General features: G+C 44.0%; 1 protein-coding gene across 4 annotated transcripts in view; it reads left to right on the top strand.

Annotated features, from left to right (window-relative positions):
* The window catches only part of stra6 (signaling receptor and transporter of retinol STRA6), a 37,262-nt gene extending 17,672 nt beyond the window's left edge, over window positions 1–19,590 (top strand). For all 4 annotated transcript variants that reach the window (XM_010867247.4, XM_010867245.3, XM_020056555.2 and 1 more), the window contains 13 exons: window positions 2,466–2,632; window positions 3,825–3,950; window positions 6,659–6,729; window positions 7,730–7,806; window positions 7,894–7,955; window positions 8,229–8,391; window positions 9,137–9,212; window positions 11,232–11,365; window positions 11,769–11,886; window positions 12,680–12,781; window positions 13,470–13,633; window positions 15,225–15,359; window positions 19,223–19,590. In XM_010867247.4, coding sequence (XP_010865549.1) covers window positions 2,466–2,632; window positions 3,825–3,950; window positions 6,659–6,729; window positions 7,730–7,806; window positions 7,894–7,955; window positions 8,229–8,391; window positions 9,137–9,212; window positions 11,232–11,365; window positions 11,769–11,886; window positions 12,680–12,781; window positions 13,470–13,633; window positions 15,225–15,359; window positions 19,223–19,482 — 1,655 coding nt within the window. In that variant the 3' untranslated portion in view covers window positions 19,483–19,590. The remainder of the gene's footprint in view (window positions 1–2,465; window positions 2,633–3,824; window positions 3,951–6,658; window positions 6,730–7,729; window positions 7,807–7,893; window positions 7,956–8,228; window positions 8,392–9,136; window positions 9,213–11,231; window positions 11,366–11,768; window positions 11,887–12,679; window positions 12,782–13,469; window positions 13,634–15,224; window positions 15,360–19,222) is intronic.
* The last annotated feature ends 1,575 nt before the right edge of the window (window positions 19,591–21,165 follow it).

The following is a 21,165-nucleotide window of genomic DNA, read 5'->3' as shown; positions in this document are numbered from 1 at the left end:
AGAGACCCAGTATCTCCGCTAGAGACCCAGTATCTCCGCTAGAGACCCAGTATCTCCGCAAGAGACCCAGTATCTCCGCAAGAGACCCAGTATCTCGGCAAGAGTCCCTGTATCTCGGCTAGAGACCCTGTATCTCCGCTAGAGACCCTGTATCTCGGCAATAGGCCCTGTACCTCCGCTAGAGACCCTGTATCTCCGCAAGAGACCCTGTATCTCCGCAAGAGACCCAGTATCTCCGCAAGAGACCCAGTATCTCCGCAAGAGACCCTGTACCTCCGCTAGAGACCCTGTACCTCCGCTAGAGACCCTGTATCTCCGCAAGAGACCCAGTATCTCGGCAAGAGTCCCTGTATCTCGGCTAGAGACCCTGTATCTCCGCTAGAGACCCTGTATCTCGGCAATAGGCCCTGTACCTCCGCTAGAGACCCTGTATCTCCGCAAGAGACCCTGTATCTCCGCAAGAGACCCTGTATCTCCGCAAGAGACCCTGTACCTCCGCTAGAGACCCTGTACCTCCGCTAGAGACCCTGTATCTCCGCTAGAGACCCTGTATCTCCGCTAGAGACCCTGTATCTCCGCTAGAGACCCTGTATCTCGGCAATAGGCCCTGTATCTCCGCAAGAGACCCTGTATCTCCGCAAAAGACCCTGTATCTCCGCTAGAGACCCTGTATCTCCGCAAGAGACCCTGTATCTCGGCAATAGGCCCTGTATCTCGGCAATAGACCCTGTATCTCCGCAAGAGACCCTGTATCTCCGCTAGAGACCCTGTATCTCCGCAAGAGACCCTGTATCTCCGCAAGAGACCCTGTATCTCCGCAAGAGACCCTGTATCTCCGCTAGAGACCCTGTATCTCCGCTAGAGACCCTGTATCTCGGCAAGAGACCCTGTATCTCGGCAAGAGACCCTGTATCTCCGCTAGAGACCTACTATCTCCGCTAGAGACCTACTATCTCCGCAAGAGACCCAGTATCTCCGCAAGAGACCCAGTATCTCCGCTAGAGACCCAGTATCTCCGCTAGAGACCCTGTATCTCGGCAAGAGACCCTGTATCTCGGCAAGAGACCCTGTATCTCGGCAAGAGTCCCTGTATCTCGGCAATAGACCCTGTATCTCCGCTAGAGACCTACTATCTCCGCAAGAGACCCAGTATCTCCGCAAGAGACCCAGTATCTCCGCTAGAGACCCAGTATCTCCGCAAGAGACCCAGTATCTCCGCTAGAGACCCAGTATCTCCGCAAGAGACCCTGTACCTCCGCTAGAGACCCTGTACCTCCGCTAGAGACCCTGTACCTCCGCTAGAGACCCTGTACCTCCGCTAGAGACCCTGTACCTCCGCTAGAGACCCTGTATCTCCGCTAGAGACCCTGTATCTCGGCAATAGGCCCTGTATCTCCGCAAGAGACCCTGTATCTCCGCAAGAGACCCTGTATCTCCGCTAGAGACCCTGTATCTCCGCAAGAGACCCTGTATCTCCGCAAGAGACCCTGTACCTCCGCAAGAGACCCTGTACCTCCGCTAGAGACCCTGTACCTCTGCTAGAGACCCTGTATCTCCGCTAGAGACCCTGTATCTCGGCAATAGGCCCTGTACCTCCGCTAGAGACCCTGTACCTCCGCTAGAGACCCTGTACCTCCGCTAGAGACCCTGTATCTCGGCAATAGGCCCTGTATCTCGGCAAGAGACCCTGTACCTCCGCTAGAGACCCTGTACCTCCGCTAGAGACCCTGTACCTCCGCTAGAGACCCTGTATCTCTGCAAGAGACCCTGTATCTCTGCAAGAGACCCTGTATCTCTGCAAGAGACCCAGTATCTCCGCTAGAGACCCAGTATCTCGGCAAGAGACCCTGTATCTCGGCAAGAGACCCTGTATCTCGGCAAGAGACCCTGTATCTCGGCAAGAGTCCCTGTATCTCCGCTAGAGACCTACTATCTCCGCAAGAGACCCAGTATCTCCGCAAGAGACCCTGTACCTCCGCTAGAGACCCTGTACCTCCGCTAGAGACCCTGTATCTCCGCAAGAGACCCTGTACCTCCGCTAGAGACCCTGTATCTCCGCTAGAGACCCAGTATCTCCGCAAGAGACCCAGTATCTCCGCAAGAGACCCAGTATCTCCGCAAGAGACCCAGTATCTCCGCAAGAGACCCTGTACCTCCGCTAGAGACCCTGTACCTCCGCTAGAGACCCTGTATCTCGGCAAGAGACCCTGTATCTCGGCAAGAGACCCTGTATCTCGGCAAGAGACCCTGTATCTCGGCAATAGACCCTGTATCTCGGCAATAGACCCTATATCTCCGCAAGAGACCCTATATCTCCGCAAGAGACCCAGTATCTACCAAGAGTCCCTATATTTCCGCAAGAGACCCTGTATTTCCGCAAGAGACCCTGTATCTCCATAAGTGCCACAAACAACAAACTATAGGTTTGATTTATGTTGCTTAGTTGCTACATTTTCTATTTCCAGAGAACTGGATGATCCTGTCACTGTTCTACTACCCGGTTCTCTACTACCCACTGCTGGCCTGTGGAACACTGCACAACGCTGTGGGCTATGTTCTTGGGTCCCTGCTCTCCTGGACTCACTTCGGGGTGCTCGTCTGGCAGAAAGCTGACTGCCCCAAGACCCCTCAGGTAACAGACCAATCCCATTGTCTTCAGAGACAGATTTTTCTCAAACATGCTGCTTAGACTCAGAACTGAAGACCCACACACACACTCTCCTACATAGCCTTGACATCTTTCTTTGCCTTGATATCGTTCCTTCATTACTGCCCCAGAGGTGTAAGTCTGTGCCTGAATTATGTTTTTAAGCCTTTATCTTACATGTCAGTGTCAAAATTGACCAGTTGCTTTCTTCACTGGTCCAGCAGCACATTTGGTGTGACAGTTGCTAAGCATTAAGCAAATTGCAAACTGGATACCTATTCATATGAAGTGGACAAAGCTGCCTGTCTGATTCCTCTACTAACAGTGGTATTGTCAGGATGGCCTGCTGGAACTCTGCAGGGCTTATGGCCCAGTCTATCTTCAATCCACGTTCCATTCCATGAATACTTGAAATTCAATTGAAAAGGAAAACTGCTCGTGTTGTCAGTCTAATGGTTCTGCAACACTTAGAAGACACTAGGATTGTTTGGGTATTTTCGTACTCTGAATGGTCAGAATTTGTTAGTGCTGAATGGTCAAGCCTCGGAATGATTCCTTTTGTCTGCCTTCTTGTCTACGCTGAAAATAGGATTCTCTGGGTTTTTTCTGCTATGAATGGTCAGGATTTGCCATTGTCACTTTTTTGAATGTTCATCATTGGTTAAGCCTCTGAGTGATTAGTTCTGGATATTGCCAGATCTTAATCAAGACCTTCGTCACGGTCTTTGTCACAGTTAATCACTTTAGTGTCTGAGAGGTACAGAGATGTGCAGAATTTGCAATGTTGCACCAGAACAATCCTCTGCTTGTCCAGATCAGGCAATGATTTATCTTAGCCATGCTCTGACACATACATAGAGACAATATCCAGATCATCGTCCTTCCAGCAAGTCTCTCAGAAGTCTTAGGAAAGCAGCTTGTCTAACTTTCCTTTTTCATTCAGTTGTTTTCACATTTTCTTTTTGCTGAATGTTTGGGGATCAACAATATGTAATTGTAGTTAGGGCAACATTTTCATTGCAAAGCAGTGTTATATTTCTCTACATCATAGATTAGAAATGTTTATTTCTCTGTATTCCAGATCTATAAGTCATATTTCTTTGTGTTTTCCAGATCTATAAGTCATATTTCGTTGTGTTTACCAGATCTATGAGTATTATTTGTTTGTGTGTTCCAGATCTATAAGTACTACTCCCTGCTGAGCAGCCTACCACAGGTGTGCTGCCTGGCCTTCCTTAGCTTCCAGTACCCCCTGCTGCTGTTCAAGGGCCTGAAGGGAACCCAGAAAAACACCGCTAACGAGGTCAGTGCACAGACCAGTGCAGGTGTGTCACTGTGTGATTGTCTGGTCTGGTTGTCTTAATACTCTGGCCTGGATGTGTTACTACTCTGGTCTGGTTGTCTTACTACTCTGGTCTGTGTGTGGGGGGATGTGCATTAATGTAAGTAGATTTTCTACAATGATTCTGGGACCTCGATCACATGATCACACGATCACACCTTCCCTTGTCTGGTTGTCTTACTACTCTGGTCTGGTTGTCTTAATACTCTGGCCTGGATGTCTTACTACTCTGGTCTGGTTGTGTTACTACTCTGGTCTGCTTGTGTTACTACTCTGGTCTGCTTGTGTTTCTACTCTGGCCTGGATGTGTTTCTACTCTGGCCTGGATGTGTTTCTACTCTGGCCTGGTTGTCGTACTACTCTGGCCTGGATGTGTTACTACTCTGGTCTGGTTGTCTTACTACTCTGGTCTGGTTGTCTTACTACTCTGGTCTTGTTGTCTTACTACTCTGGCCTGGATGTATTACTACTGTGGCCTGGTTGTCTTACTACTCTGGGCTGGTTGTCTTATTACTCTGGCCTGGTTGTCTTACTACTCTGGCCTGGATGTCTTACTACTCTGGCCTGGATGTCTTACTACTCTGGCCTGGATGTCTTACTACTCTGGCCTGGATGTCTTACTACTCTGGTCTGGTTGTGCACATCAGTATGCATTAATCTTTTTTACTGAGTTTTACTGAGACACAATCAGGCAGGGAAATACATCCAGTCCAAACAGGCACAAGCTTAGCCTGAGGACCAAACCTGTTTAGCAGTAGACCCTGGCCTGAGGTAGTGGACTATATAGGGTTTAGTGTGCCATTGGGGAGTGTAGCCTGATCATGGTAAGCTGCTTTGATGTAATTGGTTCATGTAATTGGTTTATGTTGTGTTTCTTGATCAGATTATACATTTCAGGTTGTGCGTTTGTTGCTCTCATAGCAATGTTAACATTGTTGTGTTGATGTGGTAATTTCAGAGCTCTAACTGAACTAGGGGTAATGACCTTTCCTGTAGCACAAATAAGACCACGCCTGGTACTGTTGCCCTAAATGTGTGGTTCCTCCTTTCCTCCAAGACCCTCCCACCACGTAGGATCAACCCAGATATGGATGCTGCTGCTGGGTAGGGTTTGGGAGACTGGCACAGGGCCACTACCTCTGACCTGGAAGACGACAAGGCTACTAGAAACTATACACTTTTCCATCACTTTCATCATCATCTGGAAAAACTGATTTTTCTGTACAATCCTTAATCGTGCCTAAGAGTTAACAATGGCACATTTATCAAACAGTTTATGTTGTAAAGTGAGTTTATGTAGGCTCAATGAGTTGAGGTTTTACTGGGATGAGAGGCAGAGTGCCTACAGCATTGATCCAGCCTGCTGTCGGTAGTGTAGTAACCATTACCCCGCATACATGACCCCGTTAATGTGGGTAGTGTGGTAACCATTACCCCACATACATGACCCGGTTAATGTGGGTAGTGGTAACCATTACCCTGCATACATGACCTGGTTAATGCGGGTAGTGGTAACCATTACCTTGCATACATGACCCGGTTAATGTGGGTAGTGGTAACCATTACCTTGCATACATGACCCGGTTAATGTGGGTAGTGGTAACCATTACCTTGCATACATGACCCGGTTAATGTGGGTAGTGGTAACCATTACCTTGCATACATGACCCCGTTAATGTGGGTAGTGTGGTAACCATTACCCCGCATACATGACCAGGTTAATGTGAGTAGTGTGGTAACCATTACCTTGCATACATGACCCGGTTAATGTGGGTAGTGTGGTAACCATTACCTTGCATACATGACCCGGTTAATGTGGGTAGTGTGGTAACCATTACCTTGCATACATGACCCGGTTAATGTGGGTAGTGGGGTAACCATTACCTTGCATACATGACCCGGTTAATGTGGGTAGTGTGGTAACCATTACCTTGCATACATGACCCCGTTAATGTGGGTAGTGTGGTAACCATTACCTTGCATACATGACCCCGTTAATGTGGGTAGTGTGGTAACCATTACCTTGCATACATGACCCCGTTAATGTGGGTAGTGTGGTAACCATTACCTTGCATACATGACCCGGTTAATGTGGGTAGTGTGGTAACCATTACCTTGCATACATGACCCGGTTAATGTGGGTAGTGTGGTAACCATTACCTTGCATACATGACCCGGTTAATGTGGGTAGTGGGGTAACCATTACCTTGCATACATGACCCGGTTAATGTGGGTAGTGGGGTAACCATTACCTTGCATACATGACCCGGTTAATGTGGGTAGTGTGGTAACCACTACCTTGCATACATGACCCGGTTAATGTGGGTAGTGTGGTAACCATTACCTTGCATACATGACCCCGTTAATGTGGGTAGTGTGGTAACCATTACCCCGCATACATGACCCGGTTAATGTGGGTAGTGTGGTAACCATTACCTTGCATACATGACCCGGTTAATGTGGGTAGTGTGGTAACCATTACCTTGCATACATGACCCGGTTAATGTGGGTAGTGGGGTAACCATTACCTTGCATACATGACCCGATTAATGTGTACTAGGTTCAGAGTTAACAGTTAAAAACTTGTTATCAAACTGAAATTGACCTCCACCCTGTTTCAAACAACATGCAGTAAAATGCTGACGCAGCACATTCTCCCCTGCGTGCAGGACCTACACAGCAGCTACTACCGAGACTACGTCAAGAAGATCCTGGAGAAGAAGAACCCTTCCAATGCCAGGTCAGAACCCTTCCAATGCCAGGTCAGAACCCTTCCAATGCCAGGTCAGAACCCTCCCAATGCCAGGTCAGAACCATAATGTGGACCGGATGGTGCTCCACAACACCGCCATGCTTTCCCTGGTTTTCCACCTCAGCCCCCCTGATATTTTACAAGCCTTTTCCAGCTTTGGGTCCAGGAAGATAGCATGTGCATCCATCAAACAATGTTAGAACAGAAATAACTTTCATACTGCTAGGGAAATCAAATTTTATAATAGCATGCAAATTACGATATTCCACATGCAGGGATTTCAGTCCAACCACTTATAAAAAGGAACTTGTTTGATCTGTTAGGCCTTTTATATCTGACAGGCCTTTTTCCAGTGGAGCTCCGTATAGATATTATAGTACGCCATCTAGACAACACAAGCACACTGTTTTAGCAGTATCTATAGAATAATGTCACGGAAGAATCGCAGAACATCTTTGGGACATGATGAAAAAGTTTGTTTGTTTGACACAGCTGTGAATGTATTTTGTTTGTAATGAATTGGTTGGTATGAAGAACCTGACCACTGTCTCACCCTACATGGGAGATGTTTCTGATGTCGCCATGGTGAATCATTTGCAGTGTTTTTTTGGTGGCTGGAAACCCTTTGGGCATTACCTGTAGGTGAAATCACTGGAATGGATGATTGTAGTCAGAGGAGGTTGTCATTGAATTCTATTAAATGGAACCACATCCCATCTGTGGGCAGAGGATGACGTGTTGGAGGTTTCACTGATATCAGGAATGGAAATAAAAATCCCTCAGGATTTCACTAGGGGTATTGTTGCATGATTATCTTTGATCTAAAAGGGATTACAAACTAAATCAATATATGAAGTATCATAGCCTGTACTCTTGGGCTAAGGATCACTTTTAATGGAGGTTGTTCATCGATAATGTTGTTTTATCCAGACTGTGTGTCAGGGAAACCAGCTCTAATGGTCATGCCATTAAACTCTGTGTTCCTTAGTTCCAGCACTGAGAAGCCCTCATTGGTGGAGAGAATGACTGATGCGGCCAAGTCATACATCTACACACCAGAAGAAGGTTATTTATTATTCTATATTATGTAGGAGCTGCATGTCATAGACTATATGTACTGCCCAAATCCTCCTAATGCTTCTGTCTTTTCAGTTTTCCGGTTTCCCCTGAAGCTGGCGATATCTGGAGTGGTTTCCTTTATAGCACTCTACCAGGTACTTGTCTGCTAATCAGTCCAACTTCTATTACTTTATTATAGTTATATTAGTATGCCCATGACTTTAATATACATGATTATTATGATGATGTTTTTATTTTTTTTATAATTCATGTCTTATTACATTTGAACTATTATAGGTAATGTTTATGGACTAATATAATATCAGCCATGATAGTACTGTCGATCTGTCAATCCGGTCTGACAGCCCCACTACCTTATCCAGCAGTGCAGCAGCTCTGTCATTGATTCTGTTACATCCTGTTTCCAGATGGCTCTGGTACTGGTGGCTAGTGTAGTGCCAACCCTACAGGCAGTCCGGCGTGGAGTGAACGAAGACATCGCCTTTCTATTGGCAGGTTTTAATGTGGTCCTGTCAGAGGACAAGGCAGAGGTGGTCCAGATAGTCATCTACTACCTGTGGTGTGTAGAAGGTGAGAGAAACTGTCATTCTAGTAGTCACAGAACAGTCCAATAGTTTGACCTGAAATAAAACAGGAAATCCAGAAAAAGACAGTCAGTTGCACAAGAGTCCCGCTGGTACGGTTATTAAAGAATAGCCAAATATTAACTTTAAACATTAACTGCACGTCTTCTGGTCAGTTATGCTTGAATTCATGCAAGTAGTACAGTAAAAACGTACATATGGCTCCTTTAATATACAACTGATATTAAACTAAGCAGCTGACACATTTTTACATAGCATGTTACACTGCCAAAGCACATTAGCGTAGCATGTTACGCTATTAGAACACATTAATAAAGCATGATACCGTGCTAAAACACATTAACGTAGCATGTTGCACTGTCAAAACACGTTAACGTGGCATGTTACACTGTCAAAACACATTAACGTGGCATGTTACACTGTCAAAACACATTAACATGGCATGTTACACTGTCAAAACACATTGACTTCATGGGAACCAAACGTCCCCCCGCAGGCCAGCAGGAGTGCGCTGGTCAGCCGTACTGACCACTGAACCGGATGTTCCCTTTAAGATCATCTCCTGTTAATTAAAAATAGTGATTAATAATCAGCTGAATGGCAGAAGGCTCTGAGTGAATGTGACCATGTCCTGGTCACATGACATGTGACTGACCTATGACGTGTCATGTGACCAGTTTGGCAGTGTGACGCTCTGGGATTGACGTGTGTGTTTTTCTGTTTGTGGGTAGTTTGCTACCTCTCTGCGATGACCCTGTGCTGTTTAGTGAACCTTGCCATGCTCATGAGATCCATGGTTCTGCACCGGTGAGTCAGAAACACACACACCTGTACACACACCTGTACACACCTATTCCTGTCTTTTGGTCCTACGGGTCTTTTATACTGGAGCTCTACTGACCTGTCTGTCTTTTACACTAGCGATATGTAACACACCAGACATCCTGACATGACATCTGTGTAATATTTTGGCAAACCGTTTATAACCGGCGCATTCCTCCAGATGATGAGTTGGCAATATTAAGGAATTTATCTGTAGAAATTGTAGTGGCACAGATATGGAAGAGCTATTGTGATTGGAAATGGGTAATTATGCTGGATAATACTGTATTAAAAATAATGGGATTTTAAATTGAATTTCATGCAGCTAATTTAATGTGGCACAGTTTCACATCCTTTTAGCTCTGTTTGTCTATATAATGAGGTTCTCTAAGGGCCATTTATTATGGGCCATTTATTTTCATTCTAACGTGCAATCCAATTTATAACACAGTACATAGACAAATAATACATTAGTGTTCTATGCTAGGTCAAACCTCTGTAGGACACATCTATAATGTTTATAACTATTCTAACTTACTATGTTTTACAGGTCCTACCTAAAGGGTCTGTACAGTGGATACATATATAATGGTTATAACATTCATAACATGCTTTGACTGTTTACATGTCCAACCTAAATAGTCTGTACAGAGGAGTTTATAATGTTTATAACATTTATCAATCAATAAATCAATCAAATGTATTTATAAAGCCCTTTTAACATCAGCTGTTGTCACAAAGTGCTTTTACCAAACGCATAGCCTGAAAGGAACAAACAACAACAGTGTTGAAGCACAGTACTCCCTAAGACTCCCTTCTTAGGCAGTTTTTCCTAGCCACTGAAATTCAACACTACTGTTGTTTGCTCCTTGGGGTTTAAGGCCGGGTGTCTCTGTAAAGCACTTTGTGACAACTGCTGTTGTAAAAAGGGCTTTATGAATTAATTTGATTGATTGATTGATCCCTAAGAGGGGCTGAAATTTAGGAAGAAACCTAGAGAGGAACCAGACTCGGAGGGTTGGCCAGTCCTCTTCTGTCTGTGCCGGGTGAAAAGTTTAATAATTAATAAATGCGTTTGGGCTGTGTCCAGAGTCTACAAAACCTAATCCAGTTCAGAAGCATGACCAGATGAACAAGGACAGGAACAGCCGGGGGGGTTGGGGGGGTCAGCAGAGTGGTCGCTAGAATCGTCAGGTATTGTCTTGATCTGCAGCACAACCAGGAGGACTTTGGAACAGGGCAGCAACAAGTCTTTAGGGCCTGGTACTCAGGGGGTGTGGGCCAAGACATCAGGTCCTCCTTAGTTTGAACGGAGCAGGAGACAAGGAATATTTTGGAGACTGCATTCCTATAATATACAACGATTTACAATGGAGAAGTAGAACTGACCCTACTCCCCCGGCACCATAATATAGCAGCGTAAGACCTTGGGGCTGAGAAAGGGGGGTCCAGTGACACTGTGGCCCTATCTGGGGGAGGCCCCGGACAGGGCCCAACAGGCCGGAAGTCAATCCATGTAACGTTAGGACTGTTTTACACGTCAAACCTTAAGTCTGTACAGAGAAGACATGTTAAATGTTTATAATGTTCATAACATGTTATGAATGTTTACAGGCCCAATCTAAATGGTCTGTACACAGGAGACATCTATAGTGTTTATAATGTTTATAACATGTTATGACTGTTTTACAGATCCAACCTAAAGGGTCTGTACAGAGGAGACATCTATAGTGTTTATAATGTTTATAACATGTTATGACGGTTTTACAGGTCCAACCTAAAGGGTCTGTACAGAGGAGACATCTATAGTGTTTATAATGTTTATAACATGTTATGACTGTTTTACAGATCCAACCTAAAGGGTCTGTACAGAGGAGACATCTATAGTGTTTATAATGTTTATAACATGTTATGACGGTTTTACAGGTCCAACATAAAGGGTCTGTACAGAGGAGACATCTATAGTGTTTATAATGTTTATAACATGTTATGACTGTTTTACAGGTCAAACCTTAAGGGTCTGTACAGAGGAGACATCTATAATGTTTACAACTGCCAGCGGAGCATCCGGCCATCTCGCCCTGCCCTGGTCTGCTGGATGGGATTCACCAGCTTCCAGGCTGCTCATATTTGCTTAGGTACAGTTGCCGCTGATTATGGGTGTGAAGTCATTTTGTTGTTACCTGCTATTTTCAGTAAGATTCGGTGGTGAGGGTGGGACCGGAATAGCGGACCGGAATGTGTCTCTTTCATGAAAAGATTATTTGGGCCCAAACATGTTTGCTCAAAACCAAATCCATACGGGACGGACCCCCAGCTGGACCTGTGCAGAGTAGCAGCAACTCTGTACTTGCTGGGAGGGTGGGGGGGGCAGAAAAAATACAATGAATGATCTGACTGTCAGGCCCAATACAGAGTCAATCTGGGTCTATATGCTCCACCATCTCTGCACAACTTTACTGATCCAGTGTTGGTTGTTTGAGCTTAAAGGTCAGGGGTCAGGGTTAGTGTTGACCCTCTCCTCTAATGGTGTGATTCCAGGTATGCTGATCCAGACCATGGTGTTCTTCCTCTGTTTGCTTATCGCTGTCTTCCTCGTCATCATCCCTACCTTCTATGGCCAGAACCTAATGCTCTTCAAGGTCCTGATCAACATGTGGTGAGTTCCTCATATATTCCCTTTATCCAGCTCCAAGGATCACTTAGTAATCAGGGGTATGGACTCTTGGTTCTGGGTAAAGAAGATTGGTAATAGTGGAGATGGGCTCCTGGTTCTGGGTAAAGATGGTCAGTTATAGTGGAGATGGGCTCCTGGTTCCGGGATAAGATGGTTGGTTGTAGTGGAGATGGGGTCCTGGTTCCGGGATAAGATGGTTGGTTGTAGTGGAGATGGGCTCCTGGTTCGGGGTTAAGATGGTTGGTTATAGTGGAGATGGGCTCCTGGTTCTGGGTAAAGAAGGTCTATAATAGATCTGTAACTTTGTAGGTGTTGTTCCTGTTGACTAACTGTGGTGAATCCTCCCTCCAGGCCGTTCTGGATGATTGTTCCTTTTGACTAACTGTGGGGAATCCTCCCTCCAGGCCGTTCTGGATGATTGTTCCTTTTGACTAACTGTGGTGAATCCTCCCTCCAGGCCATTCTGGATGATTTTTCCTGTTGACTAACTGTGGTGAATCCTCCCTCCAGGCCGTTCTGGATGATTGTTCCTGTTGACTAACTGTGGTGAATCCTCCCTCCAGGCCGTTCTGGATGATTGTTCCTTTTGACTAACTGTGGTGAATCCTCCCTCCAGGCCGTTCTGGATGATTGTTCCTTTTGACTAACTGTGGTGAATCCTCCCTCCAGGCCGTTCTGGATGATTGTTCCTTTTGACTAACTGTGGTGAATCCTCCCTCCAGGCCGTTCTGGATGATTGTTCCTTTTGACTAACTGTGGTGAATCCTCCCTACAGGCCGTTCTGGATGATGCTGTTCTTAGTGGTGGTGGTCCAACATATCACCACTCGGTTCTGTTTCATCAAGACGTCAGCTGGCACACCAGACCTAGACAACCGGTAGGTCACCTATTCTCAGAAGTTCTGGAGCTGTATTTCCTTCTACTGGATCTCACTGTTTCCATTATTTCTCGAAACCCTCTGAACTCTAGTTTTGGCTGACGGTCAGTGCTTTATTTCTGAATTCCGGCATATTGGGATGTGTGAAAGAGAGAGATCCAGTGGGCTTAGAAGACTGGTGGGGGTTGGGCATGTCTTTTCACATACTAGCTCAATCAACATGAATGAAGCACATTCACAAATAGTAGACAATAAAAAGCTAAAACTTTCACAATTACTAGAAGCTGAATGAATAGGCAAATAGGTTGCTATAGATACCGGATCCATGTAAAAGAGGTGCCAGAACAAAATTTGAGAGGTTTTAAACCAGTGCTGATAGTGATCTTTACGCCAATCAGATAAAGTCCGTCAGTGAGGCTAGCAAGCTAGGCTTGTCAGCTTAAGGTAACCAGCATGTTGAGAGCAATAGAAATGTATTACAGGTCTTGACAGTTCAGATAGATCGCTGTGTGTTGGTTTTATATGAGCAGTCTGTTCCTGGTAGAGACTGTGAATGAGGCTGCATTGACATCCTCTGTAAAAACCTCAAAAATCATATATTTCCAATTGCTTGTTTGGATATTTTCTTGCTGCATCAATCAATACACTATGTACACCAGTCAACAGAACGTGTCTCTTCCTGTTTCAGAGGCAGCCTGTTCCTGCTCACCTACCTGTTGTTCCCAGTCAACGTTCTGGTTGGTGTTCTGTTAGGGGCGTGGCGTCTCGTCATCACAGCCCTGTTCAACATTGTTCACCTAGGTCGCATGGACATAAGCCTCCTCAATCGCAATGTGGAGGCCTTTGACCCTGGTAAGTCTATTAGGACCAACTCTAGGTCTGTGAAGCTCTATACTAGGTCCTGTGTAGTTATAGTAAGCTCTGTGTAGGTCCTCTATTCATATAGAAAGCTCTATGTAAGTCATGTGTAGTTATAGTAAGCTCTGTGTAGGTCCTGTGTAGTTATAGTAAGCTCTGTGTAGGTCCTCTGTAGTTATAGTAAGCTCTTTGTAGGTCCTCTGTAGTTATAGTAAGCTCTATGTAGGTCCTGTATACATATAGAAAGCTCTATGTAGGTTCTGTGTAGTTATAGAAAGCTCTATGTAGGTCTTGTGTTGTTATAGAAAGCTCTGTGTAGGTCCTGTGCCGTTATAAAAAGCTCTATGTAGGTCCTGTGTAGTTATAGTACGCTCTATTTAGGTTCTGTGTAGTTATAGAAAGCTCTATGTAGCTTTACTTAGTTTAATGTAAGACATACAAGCTTTGCTATGTATGTTCTTCATATGATTTCTAACCTATACATAATAAGTTAATAACCATTTCATGTGGTACCCTTTTTCAAATTCTCTTTTTTGCCTAATAAGTGCATTTGTCTTTCAATTCACATTTCTAACATTTTATAAAGCAGGAGATATGTTTAATTCCAAATTGTATTATGATAACCAATATGAAGGCTAATGATATTATTATAACCAATATTTTATGTGGTATCTTTTTTCAAATTAAGTGTTTCTCTTTTTTGCCTAATACATACATTTTTCTTTCAATTCACATTTCTAACATTCTATAAAGCAGGAGATATATTTAATCCCAAATTGTATTACTATTACCAATATGTAGGCTAATGATATTATTATAACCAATATGTAGACTAATAGCAAGTGCAGTTCTTTTCTAACATGTACACCTTTTAAATTGGATATGTTTTTTGTCATCTCCTGAGGATACTCATGCTGTAGTGTTAAGTAAAACGGTGCCAATTTTCTCTGAATAAATGAATAAATGCATTTATAAAGATTTCCCTTGGAGGAGAGCTGGGCTGTGTTCCCAATGGGTCAAAAGTAGTGCACTAAATAGAAAATAGGCTGCTGTTGCAGAAATATGACTTGTGGGCACCAATTAGGACTCTGGTCTAACATAACATTGTGCACAATAAAGGGATGTGACACATCTAATTGTTCTGACACATCTGATTGTCTTGGACACATCTGATTGTTCTGGACACATCTGATTGTTCTGGACACATCTGATTGTTCTGGACATATCTGATTGTTCTGGGTACATCTGATTGTCTGTTACACATCTGATTGTTCTGGATACATCTGATTGTTCTGGACACATCTGATTGTTCTGACACATCCAATTGTCCTGGACATATCTGATTGTTCGGAAACATCTGACTGTTCGAACACATCTATAGTAAGGGAAAGTAGCCATGGACAGAAGGGCACTGCTTTTACTGCCATTATGTATGGTAAGGCAGTCAGGCAATTTCTGTTTGACCTTCCTGTAGGATCATATGTGGGCATTCATGAAGCTTTTGCAAAAGCAAAATAAGAGATTTGAATAGTACTTTGATCCTGGTGAGGCCAATCTCCTGTCACTGTGTGTCTGTTTCGCCCAGCCTATCGATGTTATGCCCACTACCTGAAGATCGAGGTGAGCCAGACCCACCCGGTCATGAAGGCTTTCTGTGGGCTGCTGTTGCAGAATGCTGGGCAGGACGCAGCTGGACAGAAGGCCCGGGATGCAGAGGAAGGTGTGTTTTGGAGACCTTTTCTTCAGTTTTCTTCAGGAATGTGATGTAGAGTTATCTTGCATTTCAAGCAGGACAAGGGCAGAGCTTGCATTCCTAACGGTTTAGGAGTACATCAGATCCTGATCTTACTTTAAATCCTAACCTTAATCCTTATTAAATTAATATCCTTCAGGGCATATCTGAAAAAAACAAATTTCTTTGAACATAAAAAAAAAAGAAATAATAGAAATAATAATCATTCTGTTTTGTAAAAGCACTTTGTGACAACTGCTGATGTAAAAAGGGCTTTATAAATACATTTGATTGATTGATTCTCTTATAGACATTTCTGTCATGAAAATAATAATTAATAATAACCTCTCTGCCATGTGTGTTGACAGGCACCAAGCATAGCCGGTGTCTGATTTAAGTTGTCAGTGCAAATGGAGTCTGATGGGGTTTCATTTACACCGTAGTCCTGGTGTTAGCCTCCATAAGACCTGTCATATAGTAATCATCCTTGTGGTGTTGTGTAGTGCTGTGTTGTGTTGTGTAGTGCTGTGTGGTGTAGTGTTCTATTGTGTGGTGTTTGTTTTGTTAGGTGTTGTGTGGTGTTGTGTAGTGTTCTATTGTGTAGTGTTCTATTGTGTGGTGTTCTATTGTGTGGTGTTGTGTAGTGTTCTATTGTGTGGTGTTGTGTAGTGTTCTATTGTGTGGTGTTATGTGGTGTTGTGAGGTGTTGCATGGTGCAGTGTAGTGTTCTGTTGTGTGGTGCTGTGTGGTGTAGTGTTCTATTGTGTGGTGTTTGTTATGTGGTGTTGTGTGGTGTTTGTTTTTATTAAGTGTAGTGTTGTGTGGTGTGTAGTGTTCTATTGTGTGGTGTTGTGTAGTGTTCTATTGTGTAGTGTTGTGTAGTGTTCTATTGTGTGGTGTTGTGTAGTGTTCTATTGTGTGGTGTTATGTGGTGTGGTGTTGTGTGGTGTTTGCTTTGTTAGGTGTAGTGTTGTGTGGTGTTATGGTGTTGTGTTGTGTAGTGTTCAATTGTGTGGTGTTATATGGTGTTGTGTGGTGTAGTGTTGTGTGGTGTAGTGTTGTGTGGTGTTCTATTGTGTGGTGTTCTATTGTGTGGTGTTCTATTGTGTGGTGTTGTGTGGTGTGGTGTTCTATTGTGTGTTGTTGTGTTGTTTAGTGTTCTATTGTGTGGTGTTTGTTTTGTTAAGTGTAATGTTGTGTGGTGCTATGGGGTTGTGTTGTGTAGTGTTCAATTGTGTGGTGTTATATGGTGTTGTGTGGTGTAGTGTTGTGTGGTGTAGTGTTGTGTGGTGTTCTATTGTGTGGTGTTCTATTGTGTGGTGTTGTGTGGTGTAGTGTTCTATTGTGTGGTGTTGTGTAGTGTTCTATTGTGTAGTGTTGTGTAGTGTTCTATTGTGTGGTGTTGTGTAGTGTTCTATTGTGTGGTGTTATGTGGTGTGGTGTTGTGTGGTGTTTGCTTTGTTAGGTGTAGTGTTGTGTGGTGTTATGGTGTTGTGTTGTGTAGTGTTCAATTGTGTGGTGTTATATGGTGTTGTGTGGTGTAGTGTTGTGTGGTGTAGTGTTGTGTGGTGTTCTATTGTGTGGTGTTCTATTGTGTGGTGTTCTATTGTGTGGTGTTGTGTGGTGTGGTGTTCTATTGTGTGTTGTTGTGTTGTTTAGTGTTCTATTGTGTGGTGTTTGTTTTGTTAAGTGTAATGTTGTGTGGTGCTATGGGGTTGTGTTGTGTAGTGTTCAATTGTGTGGTGTTATATGGTGTTGTGTGGTGTAGTGTTGTGTGGTGTAGTGTTGTGTGGTGTTCTATTGTGTGGTGTTCTATTGTGTGGTGTTGTGTGGTGTGGTGTTCTATTGTGTGTTGTTGTGTTGTTTAGTGTTCTATTGTGTGGTGTTTGTTTTGTTAAGTGTAATGTTGTGTGGTGTTATGTGGTGTTGTGTTGTGGTGTTGTTGTGTGCAAGTGCAAAATGCTCCTCTCCACTGTGAGCCCAGTCTAAGGCTCTCTTTACACTTGCAGACCAATTCTGATCTAGATTAATTCTGCCTCTTACCAACTGGTAATTATTGGGTAGATCTGAATTAAGCTGCCTGCGCAAACAAAGACTTCTAACTGTCTACTTGGCTAAAACAGAGGGTCGTTAATCATGGGTGTTTAATTAGACCGTTGTTCATGTTGGCACTTCACCAGATTGTGGGTGTGGCCTCATTATTAAGGACTGCACCATGGTGGTCTTGTCATCCACCAGGGGTGCTGGGTGCTGTCTAATGAGTATGTTGGGTTATCCTGCTGGTCTCCGTCATCATCTGATGTCTTCTACCCAGGATCATTAAAGCAGAGCTGTTGATTACACAGATGGTCGCTTGTAATTGACTGTTTCATATGTACTGGGCCCAGAGGGGCTTGAGACTTCCATGGGCCCAAACTGCATTCCTACTACAGGGGTCTACTTTGGACCAGGGCCAGTGGGACTGAGGGTGAAGGTACTCAAGTGTCATTTGGGAGGTGTGTAGTGTGTTTATGTCCAGCTCAATACCTCACCGTAGAAATTAAATTGAACAGGCCACTTTTGTAGGTGCTGGATTCTGATGTTGTCCTTTATGGATCAGTGTCAGTGCTGAAAACCCTGGATTCTGATGTTGTCCTTTATGGATCAGTGTCAGTGCTGAAACCCCTGGATTCAGTCTATCATGCAGTGCTTTTTTTTATTAGTGGGACAAACAATCATCATTGTCTTTAATACACATCAGTTGGCTGTGTGCGGGTCAGTTAGTCATACTGGATGTGTCAGGTGGTCATACTGAATGAGGGTGTGTCAGGTGGTCATACTGAATGAGGGTGTGTCAGGTGGTCATACTGGATGTGGGTGTGTCAGGTGGTCAAGCTGGATGTGGGTGTGTCAGGTGGTCATACTGAATGAGGGTGTGTCAGGTGGTCAAGCTGGATGTGGGTGTGTCAGGTGGTCATACTGGATGTGGGTGTGTCAGGTGGTCAAGCTGGATGTGGGTGTGTCAGGTGGTCAAGCTGGATGTGGGTGTGTCAGGTGGTCATACTGAATGAGGGTGTGTCAGGTGGTCATACTGAATGAGGGTGTGTCAGGTGGTCAAGCTGGATGTGGGTGTGTCAGTTGGTCATACTGGATGTGGGTGTGTCGGGTGGTCATACTGGATGTGGGTGTGTCAGGTGGTCATACTGAATGAGGGTGTGTCAGGTGGTCAAGCTGGATGTGGGTGTGTCAGGTGGTCATACTGGATGTGGGTGTGTCAGGTGGTCAAGCTGGATGTGGGTGTGTCAGGTGGTCATACTGAATGAGGGTGTGTCAGGTGGTCAAGCTGGATGTGGGTGTGTCAGTTGGTCATACTGGATGTGGGTGTGTCGGGTGGTCATACTGAATGAGGGTGTGTCAGGTGGTCATACTGAATGAGGGTGTGTCAGGTGGTCATACTGAATGAGGGTGTGTCAGGTGGTCATACTGAATGAGGGTGTGTCAGGTGGTCAAGCTGGATGTGGGTGTGTCATGTGGTCATGCTAGATGTGGGTGTGTCAGGTGGTCATGCTAGATGTGGGTGTGTCAGGTGGTCAAGCTGGATGTGGGTGTGTCAGTTGGTCATACTGGATGAGGGTGTGTCAGGTGGTCATACTGGATTTGGGTGTGTCAGGTGGTCATACTGGATGTGGGTGTGTCAGGTGGTCAAGCTGGATGTGGGTGTGTCAGTTGGTCATACTGGATGAGGGTGTGTCAGGTGGTCATACTGGATTTGGGTGTGTCAGGTGGTCATGCTGGATGTGGGTGTGTCAGGTGGTCAAGCTGGATGTGGGTGTGTCAGTTGGTCATCTTGAATGTGCCTGTGTCCATTCCAGGCATCCAGTTAGTGAATGAGGAGAAACACCAGCCCAAGGTCAGCAGGTCCAAGCGGGCCAGGGGCCACTGGCTGCTCCTCTACACCCTGGTCAACAACCCCTCGCTGGTCAGCTCCAGGAAGCACTTCCAGTGTCAGAGCAACGATAGCTTCCTCAACGGAACACTCAACCAGGCCACCAAGGACGGTAGCAAGAAGGCAGGAAACAAGGAGGGAGGGACAAAGGAGACAGCGAAGGAGACACAGGCAGCAGCTAACTGAAACAGAACATGTCCTCTGGGTTTGGGCTTCATTCTATTGGAATTCAGAAAGCAAACTGAGATTTGAATTCCAATTTTTATTCATGTTTGAAATGTGAACAGATTAATTGAAATAGCAATTTTGGTGTACTTCTGGAATGACAATGCTTTTGGTGTATGTTTTGGATGCACGTATGAATGGCTCTAGGGCAAATAATCTATAGTAATAAGTAAATGCATAGATCTGAATGTATTTGTCAGAAAAATGGGCACTTAAGACCGTAACTCTTCTGACTTGAGACTAAAGTGTTGAGCTCTGCATTTCCTGCAAGTCTTCCAATTGACTCCCATTGAATCATTAAGATTGACAAATTGTTAGAAAATACATTATTCTTTTAAATGGGTATGGTGATGTAAAGTCTGATCCTCAGTCTGCTGTCTGGAACCAGTACCCCTTATAACGCACACTTCTCATGGGCCCTCATTAAAAGAAGGGCACTTAGTAGGAATAAAGGTGTCTATATGGTGGGAAACAATCTTGATGTACGCATTGTTTGTCTGTCTTTTATTTGTTGGCTCTGATGCCGATCTAGATTCTAGTCCAGCAGGAATGGTACGTGGCAGTGACCATAGCTTGAAGGCTCCACTGCTGTGCTCCATTTTACCACTGGAGATAGAACAGCACAGCTACGTTTCCAGGCTTGTATGACGGTGTATGCACAGTTAGAAAATGTGACTGTGAATGTACAGTACTGAATGTTCTGTTTGATGGATCATGTCACACTCAACCACCACTGTGGCCTAGAAGCCAATCAGAATTGTTTAAAAATGGTACAGTGCAGTTCAGTTTCCAGGCTAGTAAATAACACAGAAAGATAATTAATTAGACCAGTGGAACCATTTTGTCTTTGTACTGTAGACCAGGTGGTTCCTCTCAGAAAACATACTGTCTGTCATGTTGATGATAATGTGTTGAATAGTTTTTTTGTTTTTTTTTCTAGCTGTGAATATGTAGTAAATGTTATATATTCAAATCCACATATTTTAATTTGGATTCTTAGTTTTGATATCTGTTGAATTGTATTTCAAAAGTGCCTTGCTTCTTTTGAATGAAAATAATTACTGTTATCCATGATTAAAATGAAATTAAAACTAAAACAAAAGCTGAGGAATAACTTGTGTCTGAATGTGTTAAAAATAAACAAATTTCGTTTATACAACATTTTTAAAATACATCCTTCTCGGTCAAGGTGCTTTTCACAAAACTTTCGATGTTTAAAAATTTTTTCAGTTGTAGCTATGTTTTGTAACAATAACGCATCTAGGTGTATATCTACTAACATTTTAAAGTATGTTATTAAACGTATATAAACACAGTGGTGATGGGAGTTGATGGACCAAAGGCTAATTGTATCTGTGGTTGCATATAGACAAAAGGCTAATTGTATCTGTGGTTGCATATAGCCTACTGACTCCCAGTTGCGGTTCATAGTCTAAGCCGTGCGTTATATTGCTAAAGCCCATTTCTCATGTTAAAGAAATTAGTTGAGATCGGTTAAAAGCAGCGTTATTTTGTTGATTCACAAAAACGTATATAAATATAATTAAAATAAAAAAGGCGATTTGTCAATACATTTTATATTTTTCTTTATCAATGTCATTAAATAGAAATGGAGTCCTGCAGCATTCTTTACTGTTTAGAATC

This window comes from Esox lucius, chromosome 19 (assembly GCF_011004845.1).
Source record: "Esox lucius isolate fEsoLuc1 chromosome 19, fEsoLuc1.pri, whole genome shotgun sequence".
Taxonomy (NCBI): Eukaryota; Metazoa; Chordata; class Actinopteri; order Esociformes; family Esocidae; genus Esox; species Esox lucius.
The sequence above is the reverse complement of the archived record's forward strand: the minus strand, read 5'-3'. Positions and strand labels throughout refer to the sequence as shown.